Consider the following 10,814-nt stretch of genomic DNA (forward strand, 5'->3'; position numbering starts at 1 on the left):
ACGTACACCACTCGTGAAACGTGCATGGATTTATCCATGGCGATGTACCTTCGGCCCTCGTTGGCAGCAGCGGATTCTCCACGGATGGTGAACGTCTTCTTGTCTCTATGGCCAGCGAAGCTGCGATCGAGCTGGGGAATGTACAGTACGGGCCACGTTGGCATGCGCGGAGCGATCCCGTTGATCAACGCTGGTCGAACGCCCGAGCAGGCATGCGGGACCCTCGACCGGTCACCCGGGCACGGTCCGGGGTTTTTTGCAGGACGATTCACGTGCCAATTTCGGTGTGGGCGATTCGTGTCATGTCGTGGGGTCGGAGCGAAATATGTTCGCTGTCTGGGATGGCCTTGCCACAAACGAAGGGAGGTGGTTTCCAGCCCAAGTTAGCGGGCCACGTGAGGGGTCGGGGCCAATCGGAGCGCCCGATTCAGGTGATGACGTTTCGATTCTGGGTGGCCCTCCCCACATGCAGTCGGAACTACCAATGCCTAAGCAGTCCCTCTGCCTTGCTCTTTTCTCTTTCTCCGCCTCTCCCACTCTCGTCTCGCCTCGTCGACACCGCCACGACACGCCTCCTGCTGTCTGGACTCCGCCTCCTCATCTCCGCCCACACGACGTCGACCCCACCCGCCTCCCTGAACCCACTGACCACTCCGTCTTCGCACTCTGGACTCCGCCCCTTCTCCACTCACGCTCCTCCTTTCCGAATACAATCTCCACACGTGCGGCTGAAGCCAGAGACAACGCGCCCACTGTCTGCTAACACACCACTGAGCACCCCCCCCCCCGCCTGGAGACGTATTGGTGGTGCGTCGTGCTATCACGCACAAAGGTACAGAGAACGTAGCCTCAACTCCTTTCCCTTCCTGGTTCAAAACTCCCTCTTCATCCGGTGTGTGTGTGTGTGTGTGTGTGTGTGTGTGTGTGTGTGTGTGTGTGTGTGTGTGTGTGTGTGTGTGTGTGTGTGTGTGTGTGTGTGTGTGTGTGTGTGTGTGTGTGTGTGTGTGTGTCCTGGTGCCTGTCTGCTTAAGTAAGACCACAGAAGATCGTTATTATCTTGCCAAAACGAAGTTTTTGCAAGGTATGTTAGTCAGCTTGTATGTTTTATTTTATTTTATTTTTTTTTGTCTGTAATCACGTATAAAAAATTCTGCAGAGCACAGTTATCATTGGAAATTTTTGTAACTTCGCATATCAGAGGCCTATTGAGGTCCCTTTCAGCGCACAAAATTTTGAAGGTCAAGGTCAAAGGTCAAAGTCACTGTCGCAAATCAGGGGAGTCGACAAAACCCTTATTTGTTGAGTAATTTTGATCGGATCGTCTTCAAACTTCATGGGAATATAGTTCATGGTCTGGCGCTCAGCTGATTAATTTTTGGTGGCGATTGGCCTTGACCTTCATGTTTTTTTTTGTCTGTAATCACGTATAAATCACTCTGCAGAGCACAGTTATCATTGGAAATTTTTGTAACTTCGCATATCAGAGGCCAATAGAGGTCCCTTTCAGCGCATAAAATTTTGAAGGTCAAGGTCAAAGGTCAAGGTCACTTTGTCCCAAATCAAGGGAGTCGACGAAACCCTTATTTTTTGAGTAATTTTAATCGAATCGTCTCCAAACTTTATGGGAATGTAGTATATGGTCTGGCGCTCAGCTGATTAGTTTTTGGTGGCGATTGTCCTTGACCTTCATGGTTAGCACCTGAGGTCAAACATATTTGACCCCAAGGTCAAATTTTCAAGTTTTAGGAACCATATCGTGTAGTACCTCAAATTGAACAGCTCTGAGTGCTTTCTAGATATGTCAAGCTTGAGACATTATGATGTCATTTGGTGATGTTATGAGGCAAACACCTATTTTTCATGGTTACTCTGTAGAACGATTCTCATCGGAATTTCTCGGAGGCAGATATTCCTCAAGGAGTCGCTCCTGGTGGATAGCAGCTCTGTTCACCTCAGTGTGACCTTAAAGAAGTCACACGTGGTCACCTTTTGGCAAGATACGGGTCACCCTGCGGGTGACATTAGTTTTATTGTTATTATTGTTATTATTTTCACATTAAGTCTGCTCTGTGTCCCCTTTTGTAAGTTGACTGTTAATAAATTATATATCATTAGGAATGTTCCCTGCTCGTTTTTGTCTTTTCTTCCATTGATCCAGCATGGTCCGAATCCTAGCTTAGCTGGGACTTTATTCCCAACGATCCGTTCCTTTTAGCCGGTACATCCTTGGCAGTGTTGCTCGGCTGCATCCAATCCGGAAAAGTGATTCGGTCCAGTAGAGTGATCTGGTTCGGACAAGGCGTACAGAGGGCGTGATTCCCGGTAATTAAACCACGTGATTAATTAGGTAACCCGATTAACCCATAGACGGGAGGATCCTCGGTCACGCGGTTGAGTTATTGGCATCCACGGTCGGTTAAGCGACCCACCATGTCACGGAATTATCCATGTGCGACAGCCTACAATTCCGGGGAGTCTGGTGGAAAGTGATATAGCTTCCCCCATCCAGTGGTCTTCTCACCCGACCCCTGACCCACAATTATATATTTATATATGGATACTTTGAGCTCACCCTGGGAGGATTCTGAAACTTGCATATGAATATATACATATATATATATATATATATATATATATATATATATATTTTATTACAGTTGGTCGTTTGTCTTTCCATATGAGTATGAGTAGCCTAATTGTGTTGTAGCGATTCATTAAGTCATTATTGTTTTATTTTATTTTGTGAATATTTTAAATAAAGCAAACATGTGATTCTAATAGCCATTCAGTTGTGTCCTTCCACAGAGCCAATGGATGTGAGGGTATGCTGGAAGGCTAGTACAAATGGGAGCTCATCATCACGACACGTTTGAAGCTCATGTGCCTTTACTTTCAAGCCTTTTCTTATTCCTATTCATGAGTCGCTCAACATGTGATTATTTAATCGTGACTTTTGTTCGACATTACCAAGACGATTGAGCGAAGTCGATTTCGTTGGTTTGGCTCAACAAACACAATGACAACGAACGATTCTCCTCTTTTGCTTTCTTTCTTCGATGCCATTTTCAATGCCAAAAAAATCCTTCCCTCATCAACCACTGAAGAGACGACAAAGGTGTAATCATCAGCCGGACTTCATTTACAACATGCCATTGCATTTTAAATGCGAGTGATATTTCTTTTGTTCTGGTTTAAGCATCATCATCATAACTAGCACACTGAAAGGAATAATCACCACAGTGTTAATAAATGATTGTAAGGTATACTCACAGAGTACCCACCCTATGGGCGATCTCGTTCCAAGCATGCAACATGTTCTTCTGATGCATACCTTTATTTGGGCATTGTATAGGCATGTGACAGCCCTGTATCGGAAAAATAAATAACCCTGATTATGTGCATGAAGCAAAAACATACTTCCAGCTTATAATTCAAAACACCTCACTGCACAGGAAAATGAGGGGACAGCAATACTGTACTGCAAATTGTAGAGACTTGTAATACCCTCCCCCATCTGGAGGCAATGCTACACGATACACATTTACATAGAGAATTTGCGTCGACCCCCCCTTCTTCACCACCCTCACGACCACCGGAAAATACAAAAACACCCCTATACATTAATTGGGGTGATGCTGATCCTCTGGAGCAAGTCTGGATGCAATTGCATCAGAACTGTCGGAGCAGGAGCCCCACAAACATACACTGGTCCGTGAATTATAGTAAGGACGAGCAAATACCACCTGTCGCTTCACTGATGGGAATACTAAAGGGGGGAGGGAGAAAAAGAGGAGGAAAGATGGAGAGAGGGGTGGGGAAGAGGGGAGAAGAGACAAGACTCTGTGTCCACAGACAAACACCGCCCGGTCCTGTCCGGAGACAGCAGATGGATAGAACATGTTATACTTTATGACACGCACGCACGCACACACACACACACACACACACACACACACACACACACACACACACACACACACACACACACACACACACACACACACACACACACACACACACACACACACACACACACACACTGTATTAGTGCTTGGCCAATATCGGTAATTCTTCAGGAATCCGCACATTCGAGTCAGTGTGATTACCAGCTGAAGTTCATACTGCATTTAACCCAAAAAACTTGAGTCGCTTTCACCCTTGTTTTGGGGGAATTTTAATATACAAATTATAAAAACAATGTTGCATTATAGACGTTTCAGGGAGATGTGCATCAACATTAATCTTTATAAACAGCTGCCAATCGTCATGACGGGTGGAAAAAAAATAATAGGCTCTGTAATTTCGAAAACACGTTCATACGGCAAATGGCTCAGAAATCGGGTGTTTTAAAATATATTTTGCTTTGAAATTCACAAAGAGAAACATATAACCTTTGTAAATCATGTACCTTCACCTTGTTGCAACTGCCGACTGTAAATCCCGATCTGGACGTGTCCGGCACGAACTACCGACACAAACTGTACCGCTATCTGTTTACGAACTGTAAATGTTTACGAACATAAAAAGACACGAACTGTTTACGAACTGTAAATCCCGACACGAACTGTACCGCTATCGACTGTGGAGCGCTCTGCAAGTGGCTTAAGGACTCAAGCAAGCACTCCACTTAAATGGTAGATAAGGAATGATTGGTCAGGCTGTGGCTGTATACCATTGATGAGCCCTTTAACTTTAAAGCCGGTCTTCACCGCACATGCAGCAGTTTTAGGAATTAAATGAATTCGTTCAAATAATGACTTTATCCACAAAGGAGTTGCTGTTTCATGTAGAACAACCATGGAGACCACAAAATTTAATTGCCCGGAAAATAAACATTGCAGATAATCCACCATGTTGCCTGCTCGTCTGTGCACGCGTCAAGTGGTGCATCGGTTCGGGATCCACACAAACATTATGACTTTATTTTGCAAAATCCGTTTTTTTTTTTTTTACGAGATTTGCTTGGATTCCCTGTGGAGCACCTCGTGAAACCTCTGAAAATATAGACACAGATCTGCAGACGCTATGGATAGGCAGTCCCTCTGGGGGACATGGCACGAGGTCAAGCAATGAATGTATTAAATCATATGGCTCAATGAAGCTGGTTAATTTTGGCACATTCCAAAAATTTCTGTTCACTCAATATAATTTTACAAACAGCAGAAAAAGATAAGTTTAATCGTTTGGAAATTTGACATTTTTTTGTGTCTGTATGGAGGAGGGAAAATAGCCTTGCTTGCTTAAAGTAAATAGGTATATCGGCCTAGTTATAAGACTCGTTATTTCTTTTAATTATCAGATTTCACAACAGATTTTGACACTGATTTATTCCGTATGATATCCGATCCTCAAAACCGAAATCATATTTCGATGATGTACGCTAATTATTCCGTGAAAGTGGATCATGGAAAATCGTATCATAGAATGCATGAAATCGCTCCAAGCTCCTAATTTGAAAAGTCATAGTGCTTACAAAAGTGATGTATAGAGCGATTTGTAGCCATGGTGAACAGGAATTCGATAATATGAGTGAGGAAAGTGAAAAAAGAAAAACTTTATCGTTAAGAAATTGTTGCGGCCTGTTCGAAGTCGAGGCATGTTTGAGCAGGCCCCAAAAACATGTCTGCTTCAGACCCCAGCGAGGTTACCTCGGATACGCATTTTGACCCCATGGAGAGCGGTGACTGAGGATGCAAAATCATATAAAGGATAGAATTACATACTGCTGTTAATCATCTTCAAAAGGGGTGTTTTAATTAACCCAAACCTCCAATTTTCACTCTTACACTTCCTTTGAGTGTGCAAAATGATAGACACAGACATAGACACAGATGATGGTGTGCAAAAGTTTCAGGTTGCAAGGTTTTATGGTTCTGGAGTTATGGAGTAGACACATTGACACACACTCACACAATGACATTGATTAGTGTAGATTGTGAACCGTGGTGTCTCCGTGCGTTTGTCTGTCTCCTTTTTTACTGTGGTCGCTTCCCATGTTTGAAAAGCTCAACATTCATGTTTGAAATCATGGGAGAACAGGCATGAATAACGTTTGAGCCAAATTTTATTTCACAAGCATGATGTTTTGCCCTTTTCGACAAATTGAACCTCTGCTGCCCTATGTTGCATCACCATTTTGCAGTGGGTGGGATAAGTAGCTCAGAGCTTTGGCTCTTGAGTGAAACCAAGACTGCAACACAATTAACCTTTTTACAGTCCATTAATTAATATTTAAATTGATAGATTAACCGAAACTTCTCTGTCATTGTGGAGGGGTGCCCAGTTATACATATTACACACACACACACACACCTGATCATATGTAATGCAAGCTTGACGTGCTGGGATTGTGTGTGCTTCGTGCTGTACTTGGGTTGCTGGCATCGAACAAGTCGAGGCGGGGAGCACGAGGTCTCAACCGCAGTGAGCTGATTAAATGGGGTGGGGTTCCACGTCTGTCCCAGCCAAGTCCATTAAGAAATCGGTGCAGACTGCAAGCGCTCGCCACGGTTATCATGTGCTCCCGAGATGCGCGACCCGCAGGTCCGTAAAAGGTACCTCCATGGTTCTGGACCTCTTTCAGTCATGTGCAAATGTTCTTTTGTCGATATTGGTTTGCTCTTTTTCCACTTTATAACTTACAATTCGCCTTTGTAGATTTCACTTGTTCTTGCCTGTGATGTAGTTCATTTATTTCATAAAGTATTATTTATAACTTTCGTGAACATTCATTTTGAAGATGTATCTATTTTTGGAAATTCGTCTTTTGATTTAATGTGCGGAAAACTTCTTTGCTTGGAGAGTTTCGTGTTCTGAAGTGCCCTTTTTTGCCGGTGCTCTGCGCATTGTTTTGCGGAACGGCTGTGTTCTGTTTTTTTTCTTTTTTTATACATGCCCTCGACTCGTGGAAGAGCAATGACACAGAACAAAATCAGGACACAACATAACAAAGGGAACTGCAGGAGAAAGGGGAAAACACCAACAGCAGGGCAGAGGGAGAAAGCAGATGGAGATGGACAAACAAAGGATGCAAGTAACGATGAGGGGTAAGGGAGAATGCAAAGGGTGGACAATATGGATGCATTCCGGTGTCCTGCACATTGTTTTGCCGGTTTGTGTTGTAGAAGCCTAAATCCTCGGTGGTGTAATGGTGAGAGTGTCCCTTCTAAGTCTGGGAGTTCAGGTGGTTCGAACCCTGGCCGAGTCATACCAACGACTTTGAAAATGGTACCTACTGATTGCTTGCTTGACATTCAACATTTTAAAAGGATAGAGTACAGGCAAACAAACATAGGTTGGTTATAATAGCGTAGGCTTTGATGGGCCTAATGGTCTCCTGCGTCAACGTTCCTTGAAAGGGAACTCTTATTATTAATGTGCACAACACATCTCTCGCAAATGTCTTCAATGTGTGAATTTTGTGATGTCATGTTATATGTACGCATTTTCTAATCAACTCGAAAACAGGACGGAGAGTAAGTGGGAACCCACAGTAACCTAACGACATGTGCTTACAGGTCCATTGAGACCCGTACAGAATGAAAGCATGAGGGCAGTCCACCACGGAGCTACCTCCAGCCCGGTCGGCAAAAAGAATTGTTCGGGCATGATTTTGAGAAAACGCCTGAGACACCAGAGGCAGCATGATGGGACCTCCAATCATTGGAACAACACCATCAACATCAATGTTGGAGGCTGCAAACGTCAGGTGGACAACAGCACAATCTTAAGATTCCCTCAGACACGCCTTGGGCAACTGTTGATTTGCAAATCGTTGGAGGAAAGACTTGGACTTTGCGATGACTACAACATGGCTGATCATGAGTTTTACTTCGACAGAAACCCAATGATCTTTTCCTATATCCTCAATTTCTATCATACTGGTCGCTTACACGTGATGGAAGAACTGTGTGCCCACTCGTTCAGCCAAGAAATAGAGTATTGGGGTATCCAGGAAGCTTTCATTGATGGCTGTTGTAGCTATCGTTACCATGAGCGCAAGGACGACTTTATGAGGCAAGACCTGGATGAAATAAGCCAGAGTTCAGAGGCGACCATCGATGAATCGATGTTGGATCGAGTCGTTAAGAAGTTTCCAGTATCACGCTGTGGCCGAATACGCCATTGTCTTTGGTTGAATCTTGAGAACCCAGTCCACTCGTGTTGCGCAAAGGTCTTCGCCTTAACCTCCCTGGTCATGGTTCTCCTCTCTATCGCCTCCATGTGCATTCACAGCATTCCAGAGTATAATCCTTCAAAAGTCAATGGAAAGGAAGTTGACAACCCAATTATTTCGGCCATAGAGAACTTCTGCATCAGTTGGTTTACCTTGGAATTGTTGCTCAGAGTATTTGCGACTCCAGATCATCAAACATTTTGGAGAAATGCTCTTAATATTATTGACTGTGTCTCTGTACTGCCTTTCTATCTTACATTGCTCATCGATCACCTGGTAGACAGTGAGATGGACCTGCAGAATGTGGGACGTGTTATACAGATCCTCAGACTCATGCGTGTCCTTCGTGTTCTCAAACTCGCCCGTCACTCTTTAGGACTTCGCTCGTTAGGTGCCACCCTGACGCACAGCTACGACGAAATTGGAGTGCTGTTGTTATTCCTCACTGTTGGAATCTCCATGTTCTCCGTGCTTGTTTTTGCAGTCGAGAAAAATGAGCTTGAGTCAGGTCTCTACACCATTCCTCTTTGTTGGTGGTGGGCCACCATCAGTATGACAACAGTGGGCTATGGGGACACTTACCCCATTACCTTGATGGGAAAAGTCGTCGGCACGGGCTGCATCATCTGTGGAATCTTGGTCGTCGCTCTGCCAATCACAATCATCTTCAACAAATTCAACAAATATTATCGTCTACAGAAGACCCTTGTGTTGCTGATGCAGCAGAGTAAAGGGACATCACATCTCACGTCCAGGAGAGACTGTTACATTCGTAAGTTCTCAACATTCACAAATTCTATTTCGTCTACCATGGACAGCATCACTAATATTGAGGAACCGAGCCCATAAACTAGAATTGCCTGCCGTTGAGGCAGCACTTGTTTGCTCATATTCTCGATCAAAATTCATCATATTCAGAACACATCTCTTGATCTCCTGTATATAACACTTTATATCCCTCGATGTGAAAAATGGTTTCAAAATCAGGAAAGTGGGGGTAAACTTAATTGGAAAACTCCTTTGATTCCATTTCCAGTTCATCAACAACAAATGGTTTTGCTGAATTGTGCAAGCAGCATTGTGGCTCCAAGTTGCGCCAGCACCAAGTTGAACAGGCCATTGTGCCAGCACCCTGACCAAATTAAAAATTCCTGCCCTGATCCATGGGGACACTGCCTCCGCATCCCAGCCCCACTTCTTCTTCTTGTGTCTGGCAGCTTGGCTGCCAGGTAGCTATCATTTTGGCGGGGCACAGCTATGCTGCTGTTACAGTGCCCCTATACCAGGAAACTGGTACTCATTTCGCCGAGCTCAGAAGGACGAAAGGCTGAGTCAACCCCACCTGGTGTTAATTCAGCACCCAACAGGGCTCGAACTCAGGACCCTAATATCCCAAGCCAGCCACCCTAACCACTAAACCAACACAAGGCTTGGTCAGCCCCCCCCCCCCCACCCACTACTCAGAATGATGAAAGCAACCATGTGCATGTGCATGATTGAATAAAAAATGAAGTCCATATGATTACATTTTAGACTCTGCATTAGAAAGTAGGCCGATTTATTGACATTTGATCCAACATTTAATGGTGTGCATATTCAATTTAAATTTTGCCGGAAATGTGTTTGAATTGGAGGGGTATTAAATAAACAAACAAACAACACTCATTTGTGTATGACTGAAGTTTAATGGGGCTAGAGTGGTCAATATTTTCTTGAACTCCTTGTCTTTGACTCTTAAGACTTGTCCATAATTTTTTTTCTGAATATATTTGTTTCTGTTATCTCATTGGCATGCATGCGCATTCCAAAATGTATTGAATTTGGTTGTTGTTCTGTACAAAATTAAAATACACCAGAGCGAAATCGATGATGCACCATCCCAAATCCCCAAGCTTCCCACTTAAAGCAATTGAAAGATGGCAAAAAGTTCCACCAGTAATGATCCAATATCAAATTTTGAGTTTCAAAAAATATATTCTGTTTTGACCCCTTTGATCCTGAGTCCCCATGCCGGGAACATGAACTGGGGGACAAATCGAAAAAAAATGTTACATATTCATGTGTCCTCCTACCCCCAAAATGTTGATTGCATATACAAGGTTTCATTAAAAAGAAATGTTTTAAAATATGCCTGCAATTGCATTTTATTTGTATCTTGTGAATATTACTTAACGCATGCACATGAGAGAATAGGAAACAACAACAACAACACAATACCATGGCAATTTGGAATCAGCGTCGTTGGCTATGACCCTTTTGCTTCCGGTTGTTTTTAAACGCTGTGCGATGGATAAACACGATTGGGTTTTATTTATATCTTGTGAATATTACTTAATGCGTGCACATGAGAGAATAGGAAACAACAACAACAACAACAACAACAACAACACAATACCATGGCAATTTGGAATCCGTGTCGTTATCTATGGCCCTTTTGCTTCCGTTTTTTTTTTTGCTTCTGGTTTTTTTTTTTTGTTTCTGGTTTTTGTGATGGGGAATGATGCATGCCGGGAGATAAAGGCATCGTCGGAGATATGAAAGACCCAAATAATATCAGACATGGTGTATATTTCCTCCACTGATTTTAATAAAGATATCTCCCGCCTCATCAAAAAATAATTTTTAATCGTGATTTACC

General features: G+C 43.5%; 1 protein-coding gene and 1 long non-coding RNA gene across 6 annotated transcripts in view; one reads left to right on the top strand and one right to left on the bottom strand.

Moving 5' to 3' along the window:
* LOC147020098 (uncharacterized) overlaps positions 1-10,814 on the bottom strand; it is a 232,136-nt gene that overhangs the window by 122,641 nt on the left and 98,681 nt on the right. For 3 of the 4 annotated variants that reach the window (XR_015062000.1, XR_015062001.1, XR_015061998.1), the window contains exon 2: positions 3,271-3,365. This is a non-coding gene — a long non-coding RNA (uncharacterized LOC147020098). The remainder of the gene's footprint in view (positions 1-3,270; positions 3,366-10,814) is intronic. The other variant, XR_015061999.1, reaches the window with a different exon arrangement.
* Positions 3,942-10,423, top strand: LOC147020101 (delayed-rectifier potassium channel regulatory subunit KCNS3-like). 2 transcript variants are annotated; one of them, XM_085896665.1, is made up of 2 exons: positions 3,942-7,046; positions 7,518-10,422. In XM_085896665.1, the coding sequence occupies exons 1-2, from the start codon at positions 7,007-7,009 to the stop codon at positions 9,023-9,025; spliced, it is 1,548 nt and encodes a 515-aa protein (XP_085752791.1). In that variant the 5' UTR covers positions 3,942-7,006; the 3' UTR covers positions 9,026-10,422. The 2 variants fall into 2 exon arrangements, with proteins under 2 accessions (XP_085752791.1, XP_085752792.1); XM_085896666.1 differs by lacking the exon at positions 3,942-7,046 and adding an exon at positions 7,058-7,227 and having other exon boundaries at positions 7,518-10,423.

Source organism: Eptatretus burgeri, chromosome 9 (assembly GCF_056783735.1).
Source record: "Eptatretus burgeri isolate ZD-2024b chromosome 9, Ebu_testis_v1, whole genome shotgun sequence".
NCBI classification, from domain to species: domain Eukaryota; kingdom Metazoa; phylum Chordata; class Myxini; order Myxiniformes; family Myxinidae; genus Eptatretus; species Eptatretus burgeri.

What these genes read in the sequence shown, in the direction of transcription:
- LOC147020101 (XM_085896665.1), top strand. Translation starts at nt 7,007, where the DNA reads ATGGAGATGGACAAACAAAGGATGCAAGTAACGATGAGGG. An exon ending in GATGCAAGTAACGATGAGGG is followed by an intron (nt 7,047 to 7,517) that starts GTAAGGGAGAAT and finishes ATGTGCTTACAG; the next exon opens with GTCCATTGAGACCCGTACAG.